Genomic DNA, 24430 nt, shown 5'->3' on the forward strand with positions numbered 1-24430 from the left:
GGGGGAAAAAAGAAATGATGGTTGACTGAGAAACATCAATTATGTTATAGTGTAGTATACTATATTATAGTATAGTACATAGTCACCATGAATCTACAGATTTTGTCTTAATCTTGTTAAGCACCTACCTCACAGCAATTCTAGCTTTGCCATTAGTGTTTCTCCATATAGTCAGTCTTTCTCTTGTCCAACTTACTGTTATGCAGTACGTAGAGTTCCATATACCTTATCCTCTGTTTCATCATTTATTGCATAATCTTTTGGGTTGTCAAAAGCAGAATGTGCATCAGAAACCTCTTCCATGAGTCACGAGGAAGACAGCATCTAGATAAATCCATACATTTGGATCCTTTTTTCTTTTAAACAAAAACTGGACTATCTTCTAAAATTCACAAATAATTTACAAATGAGATTTTAATTCATAGACAGAAGTATTTAATCTGAATTTTTTATCAAATTCAGGCTTTGATCATGGATTAGGGCTATAGTACTGTAGCACTCAGAGTACTAACTTCAGTTGGTACTAAAAAAAACAACGTTGTAGCAGTGCTTGAATACCATTTTCTTTCTGTGAAGTCCTGTGATAGTTTTAAATATACTGATATATAAATAAAATACTTAAGAGTATTTAACATATTTTAGTACAAAGCATATAAAGACAAACATTTTGTAAGTATCAGTAGGTATTGCCTACATAGCAGCTATATATTTCCTCCAATGTTTTCAAGTCACTTGTAGAATCATAGAATCATAAATAGTTTGGGTTGGAAGGGAGCTTTAAAGGCCATCTAGTTCACCCCCGCTGCAATGAGAAGGGACATCTTCAACTCAATCAGGTTGCTCAGAGCCCCGTCCAACCTGACCTTGAATGTTTCCAGGGATGGGACATCTACCACCTCTCTGGGCAACCTGTTCCAGTATTTCACCACCCTCATCCTAAAAAGTTTCTTCCTTCTATCTGCCCTCTTTAAGTTTAAAGCCATTACCCCTTGTCCTGTTGTGAAGGCCCTGCTAAAAATTTTGTCCCCATCTTTCCTGTAGGCCCCCTTTAAATACTGAAAGGCTGCAGTAAGGTCTCCCCGGAGCCTTCTCTTCTCCAGGCTAAACAACCCCAACTCTCTCAGCCTGTCTTCATAGGAGAGATGCTCCATCCCTCTGATCATTTTTGTGGCCATTCTCTGCACTCCCTCCAACAGGTCCATGTCCTTCTTATGTTGGGGGCTCCAGAGCTGGATGCAGTACTCCAATCTGGAGCCAGTACGCAGTACTGAGGTCTCACCAGAGTGGAGTAGAGGGGCAGAATCACCTCCCTCGACCTGCTGGCCACGCTTCTTTCTATGCAGCCCAGGATATGGTATAACAAAGTTTGACATCTGTATTTGTCATTTAGAGAAGAAATTCTAACCATGTTCTTCTGTTTAGAGGATAAGGGTTTTCCCTTCTCCTGTCCCCTCCTTCCCCCTTTCTCCGTCCTTTTCCCAAGTTTTCCTTTTTGTTTTTCTTTTTTGGAGATTGAGTGGTGGGAAAAGTATTGAGCGCATTCAGTACAGAGATTTCAATGCAGAAGTGGTGCTCAACTCTGATGATTTGACCCTTTCTGTTAACTTGACAGATGCCCATTGTCTGAATCAATCTGCCAGAGATTTTTTCCCCATTCTAAAGTAACTGAAATACGTGTAATTCTATATACATTTAATATAATTGGACAGTGAATCTCTTATACAAGCTTGTCTCCCAGAGCACTTTGCAAAGATAAGTAATATGATTACAAAGATAAGTAGCAAAGAATAACAGAGGCAAAAAGAAATAAAGAATAAAAAAAAAATAATTGTTTTCAGGTGAATTTTGAAGATAATGTTAGTATATAAGGTAGCCAGAAATGTTTCCCTTTTGTATAAGGCTTAAGCTATGGAAGAAAAAAAAATTACAAACAGTATTGAATTGTACTAAAGGCAATGGGTAAAGAGACTGCTGTTCTTCAGTGAGCTTAAAAAGCAAACGGTATAGATATAAGCTGAGGAAATGAAAACATAAGCTTCTGAACAATATGTATGTTGTCTAAAATCAGTTAAATGCACACATATGGAGTATTGTTGCAGTTACAATATTTAAAGTCAAAGTTTCAAAACATTGGATTTCATTCTTCTCACAAACTGATTTTCCTCTGATGTATTTCTCCTGTTTTAAACTGTTATTTCTAATCTTTACTATTAGAAATTGAGGAGGGAATTGCCCCGTTGCCCTGATAGGCAAAAATTGTCAGTCCTGTTCCAAGTGAATCACAAATTGGTTAGTCTGTGTAAAACTACCTCTTCTATGCAAACAACTGAGAACAACTATTATGCCTACTTACATAAAGTAGATGAAATGTAGGTTTAGATCCCTTTGAAAATCACTGTGTAAGGGCCACATCTGTCTGTAGTTTGCATATCAAATTTCCATTGAATTTCTCCTTTCTCCCCCTGAGATCAAAAGAAGCATATGGCCTTTTATGTGTTTAACTGAGGAAAGAAGTTGATACCTCATGTCACATCAGCTGTTAAGTGTACTGTGCAGTTCCCCTTGCATTTGAAGTGAAAATGGCAATTTCAAACAATTTCACAGAGAAAATGAAAGGAGCAAGAGGATGGAAAGTACAGAATTGCTCATCTGAGGAATGAGTGACTCTGGCACAAATGAAAGCAAAAAAAACCTCTGAAAAATGCTTATTATTTTGGAAAAGACAAAAAAAATTATATTGGTTTTAACAGAAGAGAAATTTATCTTTACAGAGGTTCCAAAGGAGTGGGGGGAGGGACGGGGGTGGGCAAAAAAACCAACAACAAACAACTCTGAGAAAATCAGACTGACTGACATTGCAGTGCTGCCATGTAGTGATTTAGAAACTAGTTTTCTGTCTGACTGCTCAGTCCCCAGAGCAAAATACTTCCAGAAATGAAAAGGACAAGAGTTACATTAAAGGAAAGCTCTAGTACATTTCTCCTGAAGCAAGGTATTTCCCTCCCGTACACTAGGCCAAATTCAGCTCATCAGATTCATCTTGCACTCCCCTTGCCAGCAGTGGCACACAAGGCAAGGCAGTACAGGTTGCCTGGTGCGTTTTTACTGACAGTTAGAATTTGTTCAGAGCATGTATTACTCTATTCTCAGCAACGCTGATAAGACTATCTTTTATAAATACGTATTTTAATATATTTTCCTTACCATGAACAATTCAGCTGCTTCACTTTACCTGTTGGCTTTAGAGGTGGGTTCCCATACTGTTCAGTTCTTCATGCCATAAAAGTGACTCCATGTCAGCCTTAGTCAGTGGAAAGAAGTTTCTCAATATTCTTGCCCTAATGTTTGTTGCCAAGGGTTAACGAAGCTTGTCCCCTCTAGTCAGTGGTTACCACATAGTAGATATTAAGTTGAGAAGGGTCCACAGGACAAGCTACAAAACGTCTAATATTAGTGTATTATGTCACTATCTTTTGGAATTAGGTTTCATTTACAAGCAATTTTAAACACACTGTTAAATTACCAAAAGGTCCTTAATGAGTGATAACTGATTTTCGTAGATTCTTAGAAGTAAATTGAATATTTAAAATAATGAATTGACAAAATTTCTAACTGTTCTTACTTATGCATTTCTAATGATGAAGAGCGAATACTGTAATACTGAATAACACATATGAAGCCTTTTATAAGGCGAATGGCTTCATTACAACTGCAGTTTTTACTGTGAGTTTTGGGGGTTTGGAAGGGTTGATTTTGGGGAGTATATTGATACAAGAAAAATCCCAGATGTGAGAGCTAGAACAGAGAAAGCTACATCACAGGCTTTGCCTTTCACGTCATCGCTGCCTTAGTAACCTGCATTGATCCCCACCTAAAGTGACCTCTTTTCAGAATGGGAGAGTAATTTCTGTCCCTCTGCTGCTTGACATCTTTTCTAGACGCAAATGACTTATTCCTGGTAATACATTTAACACATCAGCGTGCATCTCTTGAACTGATGCTAATCATGAGTTTGCTGAGCGAGCTTATTGTCTGCATAGTCCTTGTTTGAAGACAAAAAATATTTGCATTGTTTTTCTGGTACAGCTAACTTTCAAATCTTTTGCAAGTCAACATCAGATGCTTCAGGAAACCTTACCTTGCAGAGAGTAAGGTTTTCTTCCTCTGGAGTGTAGAACAGGCTTTCCACCATGCTCTTGAGTCTTCAGAAGGTTGTGGCAGTGGAGCGGCTTCAGTTATGACCCACTTTATCTTTGCTTTTTCATAGCCTCACAGACTGTAGGTAGTCTAACATCTCTGTGTCTATTACATAGACAATCTAGTAGTGGCAAACTCTAATAAGGATGTTGTCATTACAATTGTAATTAGTTTGTGCATATGCATAGAGGTATACATATTATATATATATTATTTGCAGGATTTGTCTGTACTTTTACCAAATACATATATATAAATACAGGTCTATTTTGTCATTTTGTCTATTTTGTCCTCTAAAGAGGACAGAAGAAGTTTGTTTGTGTTGTGATCACAGAAAATGTTAAAAGAACAATGAATAATTAGGGATTGCATATTTGCCACTAAAATCCAAAATATGCAAGAAGTGTACGAATTGTATGCCCGAGTGTCATAGCTCAGTTCTTTGAGCAAATGAAGCTAATACCCAAGCATGAATAGCGAGAGAGGAGGATACAAGAACAGCACCATATCATATTCAAACAAATTCATTTGAGATGATTCTGTGATTCTATCAAAAGAGGGGGAAAAAGATAAGAGTAAATAGAAACAAATGCACCGTTTAGAGGTAGAAATTTGCCACGCACCTCCTGAACCATTCAGTCTCCCAAAGGAAACTGTCTCTTTAAAACAGATAAAAAACAGTGGAACATGTGAATATTTCCTACTGCTTGACTGATTCACGTAGTGGATCTGAGTCTTGCTGGCCTTGTCAGCAATGCCATCCAACTGGAGGAGACAAAAATAGGTACAAAAAAGTATTTTCACAAGGAATTGCATGGTCATCGCAAAGACATTATTCCAAAGTCACCACACAGTTTAACAGGGTTCACAAAGCTTTGTCCAGACGACCTCTAAAAATTAAAACTGAGGAGATGAAGCACATCAAGACTAACATGTATTGGCAAGGCAGAAAAGGAAGGTTTTGCTAAATATGTTTGCACGCAACCTTCGGCTCAGCGTTTGGAGTTCCTCACTGTGATGTTATCTTCACATTGAACTGCAAGACTGAGGAGTGCATTCTTCCCCTATCTCTATTATCAAAATATTGTTAAGCTTAAAAATTGGTTGGGGAGGGGGAGGATTGTTTCTTCCTCAGTTCTTTATTCTGTAGTATTGGGGAGAACATGGCAGTAGCTTTATCTAAAGCACAAGCTTTGGACATATTTTAGCAAGGTCAGGTTTTCCTCAGAAGCAGATCTGATTACCATTATGTCCATCCTGAAGGGATGTCCCAGAGTACTGTGAAATTGTCTCCATATACAAGGGTCAGCAATAAAGTAATAATGCTTATAAGGTTGTCATGACGAAACAAGAAGCAGAATAATTTATTTCTAGTTCTTGAGATTTACATTCAGCATTTATAGTGATCATTTGCTAAACACAGACTGATTGATTTTTAAAAATTAATGAAGGGGATAGTAGATAGCTAGAAGTTAATGGGTTAGAATGAAGAAAATGGAAAAAGTGATAAAATATGGTGGAAAACTTCGTGGCTTATTCAGTCAGAGAGCTTGCTAAGGTCACCTGTCTGACACCTAACCTAGCCTTTAGCCAGTAATTGTAAAGCCTAAGAATACCTGCCTGTATTTGATAGGGTTTTTAATTTGGCTCCATAGTAGCCTTCTGAAGGTTTCTGCACCATCTTTTCTTTGGATACTTTAAACCTAAAATGAGCATAACATTATAGGTGTGTTACAGGGATCAAAAATACAGGGATAGGGCTAGAGAGCACAATTACTCCTTTCCACTCCCAATTCTTTGTGGTAAAGACATTAGAATTTGGTGAAGATCAGCCCTAGCTTGTTGTTTTTCCTTGTTAGTTTACAAATTCAAAGGAAATGCAAAAACTGAATTCAACAACTACTCTGAAGTAATCTGCCAAAATACTGCAGTTGAGCGTCCCTTAAATCTATTAATGCAGTTCCCAGGTAGCATGTGAACATAATTGATTATAAGAATATCCAGGAAGAAGGAAAAACACCCACACATTTTATCAGAGTACTGAAATATTATATTTATTTTTTCTTATCTCAATATAAATATCAAGTAAAAGTAATTAAGACTTGTCTTTTCTAAGAATAGCAGCTGAAAACTAGAGGTTGTCAATACTTTTTCAAAAGCAAGTGGTACATCTTCCTATAGTGTCTGTTAGTCTGAGCTTCTTTATATGTAGACGAAGATATAAAAACAGGATGTGGATTTTTTCAATAAAATGCCTTATAAACCGGCATTGGGATTAGCAATTTAACTGTCATCTGAAAATAATTCCATAAAGTATTATAGACCTTTTAATGAGTGTGTTATTAATAGCTCTTCCCCAATACCAGTAGCCATCTGTGACTGCTTTACCATCTGTGATTACTATTTCAGTTTGGGAGGGGGAAATAACAGTGGTATTGGACTGAATTTACAATATAAATTAATAGTCAACTAGACCTACTGTAGATGATTAATTTGTCTTTGATTATAAGTACACACTGAGCAAGAGAAAATTAGTTTCTTTGATTTGTTGGCACAACATGGGTTTGGGAAATGGCCATGGGAAGCTGAAAACAACATTAAATTGCATTTATTGAAATCTGAAACACGCAAAAATTGATGGATTTAAATGAAGAGGATGAAAAGAGCTTAAACGGCACTTGAAAAGGTAGTGAATGTTTCTTTAAAGATCCATGACAAATTATGTGTTGATTATTGTGATTTGCTAAGGTGAGGTAACAGAGGAGCGGCAAAAGAGGGTTGTCAACACTTTTTAAAAACTTTTACAATTTGTTGATGACATATTAGAACAAATAGAGAAAACAGTGATTTTTAAAGTCCTAATTAAAATTAATCTTGTTGGTTTCTTATCTGAGTGAAGTAGCATTTATTTCAGAAGAAATTTAATTTTTAATTAATAACAGCTAATGCTTGCTAAAGTGTTGTGCTTGCCTACAGAGGCAGAAAAGTCAAGTTGGTTAATATTCTTTTTACTTCCCTTATTAAACTGTGCTAAAGTGTTTCCACATTTTGCTGTTAACATGGCTGGGTTCTGTAATGGCTGAGGTGATTATTTTTAGTGCATGTGTATAGACCAATCCCTTTTCCTTTACTAAAGCAAAATGCGTAAGAAGCTATTGGGGAGTTAGGATGCAATTTCAAAATCATTCAAGTCCTGCTTCTTAATCTATCTACATTTTGTGGGAGCCTAAATTAACTTCAAAACTAAAAAGAACCTTTCAAAAACCCTAGTAATTTAGGGTGCAGTTTAGATTGCATCTAAGTAGTTGCATTGCCTGCTTTCCTAGTTGATGAAGAGAGATAGGCACCTTCAAAAAATGAATCATCAGCTTAAGGTAGGTAATTCTCTTGGGTCAGGGTGAATCACCCTTCTAACATTAACTGTGGGGAAGTCTGGACATCTGTACTGAACTAGATTCCTATAGTTTTATACCGTTTAACTTTTTTAAAGTTTTAAACTGTAGCTTTGGAACTGAACAAATTTAATTTAAGGAAGTCTTCAGTGAACTGAAGAAAGCTCACACGACTTTTGTAAAGCACAAGAATATTGCCTGAAAATATATACATAGCAGCAGAGGTGAGGCAAAAAATGACAAGATGGACTAAGAACTACCTGTTTTACCAAGTGTGTTGGCACCAGAAAGTCCTACTTTGGTGTTTGGATTTCAGTAAAAGTTATAGCTGCTCAGTATGCGCTCATTGTCTGGCTCAGAGACTTCTATTCAGTTGTACAGATTATATATATATATTTATATATGAATATGTATGTGTATATATACATTTATAATTATACGTATATTCTATTAAATGTTAAGTAAAAGGAAGGTACATAGATCTATATATATTCTCCTCCCTCATACATGCATTGTATATGTTTATGTATAAGTATACAGAGATAAAAAAACATAACTTTTAAATTACAGTCAATTCAATTTCAAGAACGTAGAGTTGATTTTTCAGTCTAGGCTAAACAAAGTCCTAGTGAGTGTCACCCTTATTTTGCATTAGATTGTTTATTTTCCTCACTTCTATCAGACTGCCAGCATTTTTTCATGCCATTTTCTGCTGCTTATTCACAGGTACCACAAGCTTCCTCTCCATTAGAGAAATTATGTGGTTAAGATATACAGCCATACCATGAAAAAAATTTAAACACCTTGTCATTAATTTGTGATCAAGCGTCCAGAATAGTGATTCAGTTTTGTTTCTTCTGTTGCAGACAAAAGGCTCTTCAAGCATAACTCCATCAGGCACTCAAAAGAAGGTGAAGAGGACTCTGCCCAACCCACCTCCAGAGGAAGTAACAGCAGGAACTCAGTCGCCATATAGTTCTGTGGGATCGGTTTCACGTAGAAGGATTTGTAGGACCAACACTATGGCCAGAGCCAAAATTCTTCAGGATATAGACAGGGAATTGGATCTGGTTGAACGTGAATCAGCCAAACTTAGGAAGAAGCAAGCAGAGCTAGATGAGGAGGAAAAAGAAATAGATGCCAAGCTGAGATACTTGGAAATGGGAATTAATAGGAGGAAAGAAGCGTTACTGAAAGAAAGAGAAAAGAGAGAGCGTGCCTATCTCCAAGGAGTAGCAGAAGAACGTGATTATATGTCAGACAGTGAAGTTAATAATACCAGGTCAACCAGAATAGAAACTCAGCATGGCTTGGAAAGACCACGTACTGCACCCCAGACAGAATTCAACCAGTTTATGCCACCACAAACCCAGCCAGAAACACAGTTTGCCCCTGCTACAAGCCCATATGCTCAATATCAGTATTCATCTCCTGCCCTGCCTACTCAAGCACCAACTCAGTTCACCCAGCAATCACATTACCAACAGCAGCAGCCTTTGTATCACCAGCAGGTTTCACCCTATCAGACCCAGACAGGTTTCCAAACAGGAGCTACTATGTCCTATACTCCACAGGCTCAACCTCCACCATCTCAACAGCCATCGTACCAACTCCCATCACAGATGATGGTGATACAGCCAAAGTCAAGACAAACTACATTATATTTGGAGCCTAAGATAACAACAAACTATGATGTAATTCGCAATCAGCCTCTCATGATAGCACCAGTTTCTACTGACAATAATTATGCAGTTTCCCAGCTGGGCAGTAAATACTCTACCTTGGACTTAAGGATAGGACTAGATGAGAGAAACAGCATAGCCAGCAGCCCTATATCAAGCATATCTGCAGATTCATTCTATGCAGATATAGACCACCACCATACACCCCGAAATTATGTGCTGATTGATGATATAGGAGAACTTACTAAAGGAACAGGAGCACTTGGTTCCAGTTTTAGCCTCCATGAGAAAGATCTGACCAAAACAGATCGACTGCTTCGCACAACGGAGGCCAGGAGAGCACAAGAAGTGACAGACTTCCTAGCACCACTGCAAACTTCTTCTAGGTTACATTCCTATGTTAAAGCTGATGAAGACCCAATGGAGGACCCTTATGAGCTCAAACTTCTGAAACACCAGATAAAACAAGAGTTCCGTAGAGGTGCAGAAAGTCTTGATCATCTGGCTGGCCTGTCACAGTATTACCATGCGGAGGGTAGCTACAGGCATTTTCCAAAATCTGAGAAATATAGCATAGGTAGGCTCACTCTTGAGAAACAGGCTGCCAAGCAGCTCCCAGCAGCCCTCCTTTACCAGAAGCAGTCAAAACACAAGAAAGCTTTGATAGACCCCAAACTAACAAAGTTTTCACCTATCCAAGAAAGCAGAGACCTTGAGCCTGACTATTCAAGCTATATGACTTCTAGCACTTCAACACTTGGGGGAATCACTACTAGGGCAAGGCTTCTTCAGGATGATATCACTTTTGGCCTTAGAAAAAATATCACCGACCAACAGAAATACATGGGGCCACCACTGACTTCATCCATTGGAGCAAGCCTTGGGACTGCGCTAGGTCCAACAATGAGATCCTCATTACAAGAAGAAGCAGACAAGTCTTATAGCAGTGGTAGTAGATCTAGGCCCTCATCTAGACCCTCCTCAGTTTATGGGCTTGATTTGTCATTGAAAAGGGATTCTTCCAGTTCTTCTTTAAGACTGAAAGCTCAAGAAGCTGAACCCCTAGATGTTTCCTTTAGCCATGCAGCACCTTCTGGAAGAACTAAACCCACCAGTCTACCTATTAGCCAAAGCAGGGGAAGGATCCCGATAGTAGCACAGAACTCAGAGGAAGAGAGCCCACTAAGTCCCGTTGGCCAGCCAATGGGAATGGCAAGAGCGGCAGCTGGACCCTTGCCGCCAATATCTGCAGATACCAGGGACCAGTTTGGATCGAGCCATTCATTACCTGAGGTCCAGCAACATATGAGGGAGGAGTCACGGACTCGAGGCTATGATCGAGATATAGCCTTCATCATGGATGACTTCCAGCATGCCATGTCAGACAGTGAAGGTAAATTAGGCCTCAGACTGGTATCTTACTATCACAACGCAAATCCTCATTTCTATGCATGTGTCTAATTTCTGTTATACTGCAAAGACTTTTTCTTTTTTCTGTTCCTTGGTGCATCTTCTGTGTATCTACATTTTTGGGGTTTGATTTGTTTTGTTTTATTTGATATTTTTTATTTTATCCTTATAGCAGTTTCTGGGTGGTGTTAAGTTACTGTAGCATGCTCACTGTATTGTTGTTGATTTGCTTTCCTTTTGGTTTGCTTGTGCATTTTCCTTTTCACTTGTTGATGTCTACTTTTTTAATGACGCTGTGTAGAGTGTTCCATGTACAATACATATCCTACCATCAGTCTTTATGTGGAGCCTTCTGCAGTGACTGTGAATCATTGAACTTACTTGCAATAGTTTTTGTTAGGATTTGGAAATAATATCCCAAATCCTCTGAAAAACTCCAGTAATTTTATTTGCATGAAATTCCATGATAGAATTCAAGAACTGATAATTCCATCTCCCGATGCACCACTTTAGACCTGCATTTATATAGAAATAGTATGTTCATTAAGTACATATTGTGTGTTAGAACCATATAGAGCTTAACGTGATAGCAAAATAACATTCTACATATGGTTTGTTGAAAACATCCTGTCATGTTGACTTTTGTGCATTCAGAATTGTGATGATGTAAGATAATTTGTCATTTGGATGGTGCAAGACAATCTCATCCTTCAATAAACTTGCATAAAGTATTTTACTTCTATTGATGGGTTATGCAGCGTAGCTGGTTTTATATGCACCCCATACAATATGTCTGCCAAATAAGCACAAGAGTTTATCTCACTTAGGTTCATGAAAGGAACCTTTCTGGTGTATTATAAATGGTGCAATTAAAAATGTTTCTTCTGAATAAGTACCGCAGAATGTTAAAGCTGATGTTAAGTACTAAATAATTGCAAATTATGTATCAGTTTTGTTGGAGTCAGTTCAGACTTAATATATTCTAAATTGTTTAAAAAGCATAAAGGCAGTTTGAAAGAAAATGAAATTAATATGTTTGAAATTGTATGCGCTCCCTTAACTTTTCTCATGTGTATTTACTGCACAATAAAAGAGACTTTGCATGCGCTATATTGTCTGTAAATGGCAATGATTGTCTCAAAAGACACATTTGCATGATTATGAAGTACTATGGTTTATTTTTCAGGTTTGTATTAACCTTAGTGTTTATTATTGCATTATTGCTTTTCTACATAAGCTGAATCTTTCATAAGCATTAGAAAATTGAATCTATTTGCCTTCCCGATACTACAATATATTGAAGGGTTTTGTTAGGTTGGAAGAGACCTTTAAGATCATCGAGTCCAAACATTTCTTTTCATATTGCCTGTATATTTACAAACTCCTCATGAAGTCTGTGTTTCAGAGTAGGTTCAGGATCATCAGCTTTTTTATTTTTATCAGAACTTTAAGTGTTTTCACTGTTCTTAAATTCTTAGCACACAGAGTCCTATAATTAAAGCTTGCAACTCATATCATTCTTAAATAAATAGGTGTTATCTTGTTTCAACTCAATTTGTGACTTTTAAGGGCCATTCTAGTGTCACATTGTGAAAGACGTAGGGCTTTCCTCACAAAAATTAAGGAGAACCAAACTGGACCAAAAAAAGCCTATTTTGTGCTATTCTACCTCATATAAGCAGGTCATAGGGAATTATATTTCTGCGCTACAGTGCCGTGTGTTTCTGTTATGTATTTCTACAAGGCATACATGTTACATGTTAGATTGAACATGTTTTAGTTTTAAATTAGCCTGTGATTAGTTACACTCTTTCAGAAGTATTCTAACTCAATTCACTTGTTCCTTATTAGATTGACATGTCCCTGAATACCAGGCCTTCCCCTTTCAGCATTATTTTTCTAATTTCTGTCAAGCTCTTGTTTCTTCACAAGGAACTTATTTTTGCACCATTTTATCTAAGGTCTTGGGAAATCAAAATGTTTCATGACATTTTCAAATATGCTGTCTAATAGCAAGTAAGTTGAATTGAAAATAATTCATATAATTTGAGTGTAAGATAAAAAATGTTCCAAAAAAGCAATTACAGTTCTTCAGAAAGTTATGGCCTTCCTTTCTCCAGGCTGCATTTCTCACTGTAGTGCCCTCACAGTTATTCTGACGTGTTGCATCTAGCCTTTTAACGCAGTTTTCTTTGCTTTTTCTCTCTTTTTTTTAACAATTACTGCATGGTGTTCATGAGATTTCATTAGAAGAAATCAGTCTATCTTAGGAAAACTCTTCTTGTGCTAAAGCTTGAATTTTCATATTTAGAGACTTTTAAAATTTAATGTAAGTCAAAGTATTAAATTTAAATTGTTTTTCTTCAGTTCAAATTAAGAGATGTGCTTGACTTTCTGTTCATTTTTAGAGTCATATTCAGTAACAAATACTGGAAGAGAATACAAATAGGACTTTGAGGCCAAACCACCTCTTTTTCACTAAGTATACCTAAATGCTATAACAAATCTTAAAACCACGCTCAGCCATAAGTAGTACCTACACCAGGATTCCAAGCATCAAACAGGTTAAAAAAATGTCTTTAATGTCAAAAGAGCACAACATCCAGAGGTTACCACTGAAAATAAATAGCATTCTGAGCTTTCAACCATCTGGTATTTTCTCAGGGTTCTGAATGCCATGAAAGGTCTGATCCAGCAAATAGCTCTTTATTAACCCCAAAGCTGCCACAGTTTCCACAACTATTAAGTATGTCATAGATAGTAATTTTCAAGGATGCTGAAGCTAGTGCTCAACTAGCTTGTAAACTCAACTAGAATGTAAATAGTCCCTGCTGGTCAGATTAAAAGATGTAAAATGTACCTTTTCTCACCTAAAGGATTTTTTTATATATATATATGCTAATTTGTTAGTTCTACCATAGAGTTTAGAGTTTAAAATGGAGGTATGAAGACATCAAGACATTAACACAGCTGACCCCTTGTAATTTTTCATCTGTGGGATTTAGAGGGATCACTATTAGTTCTCTGATCAAGTTTCTTGGGCTCCACAGCCTGGAGTTCAATTTCACCTTGTTAAACTGTGTGCAATTACCAGCATGGGACCTTATTCTCTCCAGCAGGAGTTTTTTACAGGTGGAACCATCTGGCTGCATATTATTAGTCTCAGAAAAAAAGATGTATCCTCTAAGACTGTCAGTGATTCATCTTGGCTGTTCTCAGGTTTCCAGCTGAAACAAATCCCAACTAATCAACCCAAAGCCAAATAAGCGTGTGTGTGTGTGTGTGTCCATGAGTGTGGGGTGTATGTGTCCATATATACATAAATACATACCTTTTTAAATTTAATATAAAATACTCGCATTCATCACAGTCTGATAAAAACGCAGGCTAGTCTGAACTGCGTTATGGTATTCTATATAATGTGCTAGCTTTTCTAAACAAGAAATCCAGCAAAAGTTATTTCAGTTGAGATGGGAGAAGAAAAAAAATATTCTTTCATCTGCTCAGCTAATGAGACAGATTGTGATAGTCAGCATTAGTATCTGGGATCAGAAAAACGCATTAGTTTCTTCATGTAGGCTTCAGTAAGAATTTTGGTCGGGATGAGTTATGAACCAGCCTGGTACGTGCAGGCACTAGTCAATTGGCGTAAATGTGCATAAAAGATTTGTGTATTAGATCATAATGGTTTATCGAGAGCAATTAATCAATAACTAATCCCTAACCAGACAAGCATCAACCTTTAATAAAGTTTCTATTTAATTCATATATGCTGATCTAAATAGTATTTTCAAACCAGTTCATATTAGATCAAATTTGTGCACAGCTAGGAAGGGAGAGACTGCATGATATCTGAACCAAGATTAAGAATTGTCCAAAGGCCTAATATTATATAGGATGTTGGTTTTACCACATACAAAATATTATTTTTCAAAAATCATGCATATATATTATTCCTCTTTTTGAAGAAATTTAATAAAATAATAATGAAAAAAAACATTTTTTTCTCCTATTAAACTTTTTTCCAATTTGTTAAACCAGCTAGATTCTGTTTACTTTAACAACTAAATAGAGAAGATTATGCATGCCACTACCGTTTTTCATTTTAAATTCTCTTCTGTGTCACAGAACAATTGCATTCGCTCTTGTTGCTATAGCAACAACTGACCTTATTTAAGGTTTGCAATTTCTGGTGGTTTTGCTGAAACAAATATTGTCTTTCTTTGAATTCCAAATTTAGCTTGCTTATTAAAGCATAAAATTCAAACTTTCATTACATTCTGATTAGCTGCATATTGTTCTGCTTTACACTGATGGGCAACATAGATGAAAATCTGTATGTTGTATAGTGGAATTATTATTAAAGACATAAGAGCTTATTCTGATCCCAGTGAAGTGAAACCTATGTCAATTGACCCAATAGTGAGTAGGCATAAATATGTATATTTGGAAAACTGATTTCAATGAAACGGTGTTATTTGATCTCAAAAAGGTATTTAACACAATAGATTTTTTACAGGTTTAAAACTGTTGCAAATATAAGAACATTAGTCTTATAGAATTATTGCAGAAAGAACATTCTGGCTAACTTTCCGCACACAAAGAAGGTTCATACTGCAAAATCGGGGGATGGAATTCAAAATGAGAACACTTGCAATATTTCTGCTTAGAATTACAAAGGGTATAGATTGCATCATATCTGCTTTGATTTATACTGATTTCATAAAGGAGTCTCAATTTTCTTATAAGTAGTTCTAGATTATTTCCAAAATATTTTGAACAAAATCCAGTTCAGAAGTTTGGAAATTAGTGAAGGCTGGGTTTTGAGAGTTCGTTTTTGGGGGTTTGATTTGGTTTTTGGTTTGGGTTTGTTTTGGGTTTTTTTCCTTAGCTTACTTCAAAGTAACTAATTTGACTAATTTTTTTTAATCGATTTAGAAATGTGTGAAATCTGCAGTGTATTTCTGAGCTGCCAGAAGAAAGGAAATGGCTATAGCACCAGGCAGTGGGTTTCTTCTGGTATTTAGTATCCATAGTTTTGACATAAACAGAATCTGCTGACTTTGCTGTATCACTTACAGCTAAATTATGCCTGAGTTCAATGTCTCAAGTCTCGCCTGTAACTTTGCTTTAGCTGCATGGCCAGTTAGTAACCACTATGCATGCTTGCTATGCACAGTGCACATTATTGCCCTTTGCCCAGCACTGGATCAGAACATTTGACCTGTCCTTGGTTTTCAAAGCCTATCATCTCCGTCGTGAAGAAACAGATTGGTTTGACAAGCCCAGGGAATCTCGTTTGGAGAACGGACACGGCCTCGACAGAAGGCTGCCAGAGAAGTTGTCCCATTCTCGACCACCAAGTCAACACCAAGATCAAGTAAGCTGTCAAGTAAGCTGTGCCTTTAGTTTTATAAATGTTTGACAATTTAATCATACTGTCTGATAGTGTAGGGACTACAGGATTAATCAAATCCAAGCCACATTCAGCTCAAGTGCTGCTGAACCTGTGTTTGTCATCAGTACTTGATGATGAAATTAGAGTAACATTTATCTGCAATTCAGTATTAATTTTGCAGGTTGTCTTTTGATTTTTGAAACATACCTGAAATGAGATAATCTGCTCACCAGACCTATCTATACATTAGGTATTCATATTAAAACTAAAAATAAAAAAAATAAAACAGTTAGTCCTATTTCACCTTATGAGCTTTATCCCATCCAAATTCAAGCCCCTTCTTTTAGTAATTTAAGGAAATGAGTTGCTTTGTCCTGTTGGCACTTGTTCCCGCTTTTAGTTGGTCAGCGTAATCCTAACAGTCTGTGATCAATTACGGAATAAGACTTTATCAATTAATAATTAGAATGCTTCATTTATTGTAGTGAGAAAGAAAAATTCTGCTTTTCAGTCTTGCCAACTTTGAAATCTAGTTCACCTTAGTATACCGTCACATATCCTCTTTGTGTTAAGGAAGTTTATATATTTCAAATCTTTAAGGTCTTCACTTGATTGTTTCAGTTACCATTTTTACTAATTGATTGAGATTAAACTCTGTTTTCCATGAGATGCAGTGGATGCAAGAGAAGGTGTTGCACAGCCCCTTTGTGGTACTCAGTAGCTTACGTTGCTCATGTTAATTCCTCAGATAATGTACAAAAGGGAATATCCTACTGTCATGCAGCCTTCAAAACTTTTTTGCTGGTGAGCATTTTCACTGACATTTGACAATAGAATGTAGGTTTTATGAAGTAAGGATGTAGGGTTATGAAGTTAGAAATCAAATATCTTGCAAGACAAGCTGCCATTTATTTTTATTTTTCCCTCTTTTCCTATCTGTAGTTTAGCATATATTGAGATTTACACAGCCTAGATTGTACTGAGCCTGCCCATTTCTTGTTGAGAAAGAGGGTTTTACAAGATACAGGTGTTACAGGAATCTGTTCAAATAACTCACTCTATGAACCAATTTTATTGGAGGATAAAGGGTGTTTTAGAGTCTTCACAACTCTTAATATCACTGGCAATAGATGAAAAACTGCCTATCTGAGCACTTTAATCTTCTTCAGAAACATGCATTATTCTGAGCATACATAATTGTATTTGACCACTACAACATTGTCATGTAAAATTAAAAATTTGCTTTGAAAATCAAGTTTATCCAAGAAGAGAATTGCTGTTGTCCTGAGCTCTGTGATATGGAGGTGGTCGGTAAGATGTATTCAACTTTTAGCACTCCAGAGCTTTTGCCCTGGGAAAGAGTTGCAGGGCAAGTTACTAGTCACAAAGGTCCAATCTTTGTTTTTTCTCTCGTATAAATAGCACTACACTAGGAGCGGTTGAAAGGCTTTGATCAAAATTTTTTGGGAGGAAGGTTAAGGGGCCTAGGAGTTCTTGTTTTCCTGCATTATTTCCAGAAGGAAAATATATTTTTTTTCTCCCTGAAGTTGTTGTGATATACCCATGTTCATATGGAAATAGAGCACATTTAAAGTCTTGACAAAGGCATTTTTTAAAGTTTTCTAAAATCTGGGGTGGAAACTGGAGGGTGAGCATGTTCTAAATAATTCTGTGTGGTGCCCTGTAAAGCCTCTGCAGAAGAAAAGTGATGTGGAAGGAGGAGTTTTAAACAGTTCCCTCTTCATCTATTTCCATCCAGGTTACCTAGTCATTCACCCACTGGTACAAAATAGTGTCAGTGTGCCTGCGGAAGGGAGAAATGCCAGTTCTCACCATCTCTGCATCATCTAGCTTGTCAAAATGTTACTAAGAGCTTGTGTATGTTGAATATCCTCTGTGAACATTTGCTTGAGATAACTTTAAAAAATACGTTTTCAGACACATCCAGAAATTAAATTACTTTAAGACAAGATAAAAAGGGTCAGAGCCATTTAAAAAAGTTTCATTAGCTCCACATTGAATTCTGAAAGTAAAACGCTTAGCAGTAGAGGCAAGTAAATCCATATTAACATCTCTATTTTTTAGCATTCATTTTACATTTTAAAGCTATCAAGAAAAATAAACCATTTTCAGGCCAATGGGTGTACTGAGGCAAAGTAAACGCTCCCCAAAGGCTTCTTCAGTCCTGTCTCTTCTGTAACAAAACAGTGAATTCACTGTCCCACGCCGTCCGTCTCCTGTATCCACAACCCGGTCCTGCACAGAGAGCTGTAGTGACCAAGCACTCTAGAACTAAAAATGGCAACTCATTCTTCATCCTGACCATCCGAACACTTCCACCTCCACCCCAAGCGTTTTTTGTTGCAGAGGCTTTCCTGAAATCATCTGGGGTGAGTTTCCTAGTTAGCGTAGTAATTAAGCCATTGCAACTTCTTTAATATCCTGTACTGAGGGCAAACCAGCCACAAAAGGAAGAATTTGCATCAGTAGCACTAATCTGCTTGTAATGAATCAGTCAAAGTTTCCAGATAACACTTATTGGCTGTAAATTTGTTATTTGTATTTTCCCCTTTGTAAAACATGTGAATATTTTACTGACCACTATGATATTTGTATTCCAGAAGATTTTGTTTCAGACGCGTGAAACATCAATTTCCTTACTAGATGAAATCAGAACTGCTTGATTACGTCCCACAGAGCTTGTGCAATTCAAGTTTATAAATAAAGCACAACCCTGGGCTTTTAAAGTAAGAATGCAGTGGAGTGACAGCCCTAAACTTCCAGGTTTCCATGGATTTCTTATAAACTAGTGGATTAGGCTCACATACTGTATTATTAATTTTAAAATGTATTTGTTTCTATAGCAACTCCTGTGGTGCTACATAGTATCCTAAAATTACATTAAATTCCAGTGCAGTTCAGTATTTTAATAGCTGTTTCCTGATATCGTGATTCTGAATTGCTTGCCTGAGAAGGGTAAACATGGTTTAAAGCTAATCAGTTCATAACCTAGTGCAGATTTCTCCCTGATCCCTGTTGACCTCAGCAGCTTGCTAGGTCACTGCCAGTTGACCAGCAACTTCTTCAAATCTCCAGACATCAGGGCTATTTTTATGATTATTTTCTGTGAAAATTATTCGTCTATCCTGAACTAAACTGGATATTCCAAACAGGTTGGGAAGGAGCAGTAGGAGGATGTGCCAGGGGAGTAAGAGATCGTGACAAGGAGGTAGACAGTGAGAGTATATTAACAGGAGATATGTGGCTTTTCAGTGAAGGGTTTTAAATACAGAACTTCCAGTGACCACAGGTGGGTCTTTTTAAGCCCCAAATGAAGAATAAAACCCCAAATTCATCAAAATACCAGTGTATTGTCATGAGTTCGCTTTGGCCAGAGTTTTCTGATCACAGAAAGAAGGCAAGGGCTCTAGATGATGCAACCTTTTGAATGTTAATCACCTATTTCTAAAGGCCTTCAAAAAGTATATGCTTGTCTTCGTTCATGGGTCTGTACCATTTCCTTGAAATTTGAGTGACGACTTTTTAGGGGTACTTGCATATTTAGAAATTATCAAAAAATAGGCGATAAGGTGAGCAGTGGGGTTAAAATGAGAAAATACTGCTTGTGACAGAGATCCAGAAGCTTACTTGCAAACTTTCGTTCCACATTTTGTAAGTCCATACTGCTTAGTTTTAATTATTTTCCAGCTCCCTAGGAGATGTCATTTTAATTTGTAGTAAACTGCTTTCTCCAAGGCTTGGATGGGGAGGCATTTTGTGATTCAGATTCTCTGGAAATACAGTGGGAAATAGGACATGTCCAAATTTAGTGCAATCGTTAAAATGGCTAGTCTAATGAATGACTTGTTAGCCACCCCCTCGCTGCAATTCAAGGTGGAATTTAGCAGGCAGTTTCTCATTTTTTAGTCACCCAGAAATGTTGTTCTCGCTGCATGCCAGAATGACTTCTAAACCAAAAGTGAGTTCTGTATTGACTTAATTGCAGATGCTTTGCAATTTATTAATAAGCAGGAACACTGTCTTTTTTAAGGTTTTCTTCAATACTTCTTTTGCAAAATACCTCTGTCATCAGGGATCTATCAGTAGAGAGAACTTTCCACCTTTAGGATTTCTAGAGAGCTTGACGTTCTTGCTCTGCACGGCGGAAATGTAGCGGTCCAAAGGGGCAGGATTACCTCAGCTGTGGAAATTCCTGGTGCCGGCTTTCACAGGACTTGTGTGATCACGCAAGTACCTGCAGTATTTGGAAATTAGGATAGATACTGCCTAAACCATCACCTTGAGCATCCACCTCATCCTGGATACCTAACTCAGGTAATAATTCCCTTGAAGACTGTGTTTCCTAAAGGACTCCAGACAGGTGTAGCTGCTGACATTCACCTTCTCAGGCCCTGTCCAAGACATCGGTGGAAGTGGAGGTGCAGCACCGTTTAAAACCAGAAGTTACTGTGGCTTTGATGATCTGATCCAAAGGCCAGATAATACGTTATAGCTATTGCTATGGGCTTTGCCTGGAATACTAAAATACGCCTGATGCATTTTATTTCTTAAACTAAAATGCAGTACTAAAGAAATCTGTTCTTCTTAAGTGTCCTCTCTACCTTGTAAAATTCCCATGTATGAGGCTTCGGTAGAGTTTCTTTGTCATACAAAATGTGTAAAAAAAACGAAGGGAAAATAAAGTGTATATTTAAACAGATATTCTGTAACAGTGTTAGAAAACCTCAGCACATTTATTTGCCATTCGTTCCATTTTTTGGAGGGGCTTTGAGCTGACTAATAACATGAAACACATGACCAGAGCTTCAATTCCTGGAGGAAATGCTGTATAGTCCAGTTTTCATTTAACTCACTGGAATGCAACCCCCAAGGGCCCGCTGAGTAATGTGCAGAAAAAAGTGACCTGAGTGCCTTGTCAGCTCAAAAAGCAGAACGGGAGGGACGATACTCTGGAGAGTCAAAATGTGCCTGTGATCACAAGAGGGTGGCATTGCCAGTGCTGAACTGCAAGAATTATTTCTCAAGCATACTGACTGCTCCCAGGAAGATGAGGAAAGGATCTCCATGGCAAGGACAGATGGCAGGAATCTGTGGCTTTTTGTAGCAAATAAGTGGGATCGAGTCACCTTTTGCCCTGTGACCTAAATCTGGGCTCGGGGACTTACATGTGCTCCATTTCGTGCAGCGGAGGGACTGCCCCTTCTGCGCCGTAGCACAGATTTACACTGTCGTGAGTGTGCGACTTCAGTGGGGTCCCTCTGTGTCTTCACTGGGGTAACTGGGGGAATAGCCAGCTAGAAGGGCCCCCAGCATATACTCAGGTGAAGAGAAATCACTTTTAGTGAAAGTTAGGTATGAACACTTGGCAGCACAAAATAATTTGTGTTCTACAGGGTTTCAAATGGACTAGTAGATTTCAGATAGATAGATACGGGCATTAGTGGTTAAAGTAAACCCATCAAAACCAAAGTAACTGTTCTTTCCATTATCTATTTACAGCAACCACTATTTTTTCCTATTTACTCTGCCACTTTCAGACAAATACTGTTCTGAAGGCAAATGCCTGATGACATGTTCAATTTAAGTACTGATTCCCACCAACAATAAAAAATAATGTGCTACCCTGAATGCTAATAAACTTTAATGCTTTTATTCATAACTATATGAATCACCAAGATTTATACTTATCATAAAATTCTGGAAGTGAAAGTAATGAGGAAGTAATAGACTAAAATAGGAGACGGTCTATATTTTCTGATATATTTGTCAGCAAATCATGTACAATATGGTGTTGAATATTATTGGATTATTATTTATTCAAAAAGCAATCTGGCTAAAGAAAGATAAGATAGAGCAATTAAAAACAACATGAATTTAAGTTTATGAGCGGCAGTGTTCCTTGGTTAAATTAAATTGCTCCCACCAAAATGGATCCCAGCTAAGGAGCTGTTCAAATGTGTTCATACCACTTCTTTTGAATCACATTATTTTGTGTTCTTTTTATTTAATCAAAAGTAAAATTAGATACATTATTTCATATTTTTTTTGGCAATTTTATGTGAGGTACATGCGGCAAAGACATTAGTTTTACTGTTAAATTAGACTTGTTGAATTTCTGATAATGTCATTAAAACACAGAGATGTCCCTATCCGTTTATAGGTGTGGAAGTCTCAGGGCACTTCATACACTTCTGGTAGTATTAGACCCTACATCCTGGCAAAATTCCATGATAAGTCCTAAAGTCTGCCTGATTTCTAGTTCTGATTTATTCTGGAGTCCACTACCAAATACATGATCTCTTTTTTTTCTGAGATTAACTACAGTCAATCACAGTCTCTAGGTGAACTTGCTTTGACGAGGGGTTGGACTAGATGATCTCCAGAGGTCCCTTCCAACCCCTATCATTCTGTGATTCTGTAATACCACGCTTGGTGTGTTACGGGAGGATTTCAGCCTCCTAGATGCAATATCATCCACTGGATAAGAAACTGAATTAAAAAAAAAAAAGATGTATAAACTCTTCTGCTCGCTGTGGGATTGAGCTAAGCGAGTCCCTTGACATTTCTCCCATCATTTATGTGTGTGTTCCATAAGCTCTCCAGGGCAGAAGCTGGGTTTGAAGTCCTTAGTTTAGGAGGAGATTAACCCCTTTAAAGGCTACTTAAATATAAATGATGATAATAAACCCTTGGCAGCAGGCTGCTGATAACACTCAGACTGCTGCATAGCCATGCTGATTAATATTGTCCCATTGGCTCCTTGAATCTGCCCCCCCAGGTCCCATCCCGTTGATGCTCTGCCTGTTGCAGGCACAGCCAGTCACCCCCTCTCCCCCGCCGTGCGGCGCTCGGGCTCGGCACCGCTGTGGGAGACGCAGAGAGGGGATGGATTCTGCTTTGCTTCCGAAAGACCAAAACTACAGGCAGAGAGGGGGTGGGATAGCTGTGAGGCGTGTGAGCATTGCAACGAAGGCTCTTTCTGTCAAGGCATCTTGTGGGCTCACAGCGCCGGTCCCTGGCGAGTGGGTTGGTCCCTGCTGCGTGGTCCTCCCTGTGCCCCCGTCCTGGGGCAGGTGGGATCATCCCAGCTGGAAACCTGCCTCTTCAGTGCCTGTTGTAGAGATGCTCTGCTTTCAGTTTTGACACTTTCCAATATCAGCCCAAGTGAATGTTGCTCATCTTCATATAAAATGTAGTCCTAAAAGTTTTAGGTTGGGTCTTTCAAAAGGCTTTTGAAATTTGGTGAGGAGAGGTACATCGGAATACGTGGTTTTGCTGAAACTAAAGCAGTAACTCGTGGCTGTTTACACGTTCAACCACCATTTTGTTTAGGTCTGTAGGAACAGGATGTTATAATAATTACAGGAATTATATTTAATTTCATTCTTCTCTTGAATATTGCTTGGACAAAGGATTAATGTTAAGAGAAGCTACAGAAGACAGTGACCACCTTCTTGTCATTAGGAGATAAAAATCAAAACTATTTGCCTTATGGAAGCAAAGATTCATTCCCCTGCAGGAGGATTTTGCAGTCTGACAAATGTCTTGAAACTCAAGGGAGTGTTTGAATTGTGAAGTTGTGATATTGCTCTGGATGAAATAAGTTTGCTTGCTTGTTTCTGTTTCAACTGTCTAAAATTATTGATACAATTGATGTTGTTTTATCTTTTTATGACACGCACGTTTGTCTTCCTCAGATAAATGGGAAGCCCCTGCAGTACATTTTCCCTCATGCGAGACTCAAACTACTGAGAGACCCAAAGGATCACACAGTTTCAGGTAAAAACCAACAACCCTGTAGGAGACATGATAATTAATTTGATTAGCATGAACCATGCAAAAGATTTGCAGTATTAAAAATAGTTCCCGTGTCATGTGCAGCAGGAAATTCAGTGGTCATTTTAAATCTTTCTAGCTGGTTGTAACAGAAAGCAGCAGCACGGAAAAAAGGTCACAACATCTGTTCAAGATACATAAGCTATACAGACATTAAAAACAGAAGGGAAATCTGTTGTGTTGTACATATGAGCGGTCTGTTTTGCTGTTTTTTTTTAATATAACTATATTTTCTATGTGAGAAGTTTCTATAAAATAGGCTTGTGTAGGTGTGGAACGTGTACAGAAACGAGAATTTTATTCTTTCTGTACTGGAACTATTCTACGGAGCAGGGTCGCAGAACAATCGGATCCCATTTTTCTATCATATCTTCACGTAGAGACATTTATCGCAGGACTTCAGATTTATTCTCTTTTCCCTAACGCTAACACAAATGTCCGTGTAAGTCTGAGTCTGCTTGCAAAGGAGATGAAAGTGGCAAAGGTCATATTTG

The 24430-nt window shown here is 37.7% G+C and overlaps 1 protein-coding gene across 11 annotated transcripts in view; it reads left to right on the forward strand.

The window, feature by feature from the left end:
- PCLO (piccolo presynaptic cytomatrix protein) overlaps positions 1 to 24430 on the forward strand; it is a 367054-nt gene that overhangs the window by 203607 nt on the left and 139017 nt on the right. For 10 of the 11 annotated variants that reach the window (XM_074573366.1, XM_074573367.1, XM_074573371.1 and 7 more), the window contains exons 7-9: positions 8456 to 10664; positions 15925 to 16073; positions 23798 to 23879. In XM_074573366.1, the coding sequence (XP_074429467.1) occupies positions 8456 to 10664; positions 15925 to 16073; positions 23798 to 23879 (2440 nt within the window). The remainder of the gene's footprint in view (positions 1 to 8455; positions 10665 to 15924; positions 16074 to 23797; positions 23880 to 24430) is intronic. The other variant, XM_074573369.1, reaches the window with a different exon arrangement.

The sequence above is a fragment of the Larus michahellis genome, chromosome 1 (assembly GCF_964199755.1).
Source record: "Larus michahellis chromosome 1, bLarMic1.1, whole genome shotgun sequence".
NCBI classification, from domain to species: Eukaryota; Metazoa; Chordata; class Aves; order Charadriiformes; family Laridae; genus Larus; species Larus michahellis.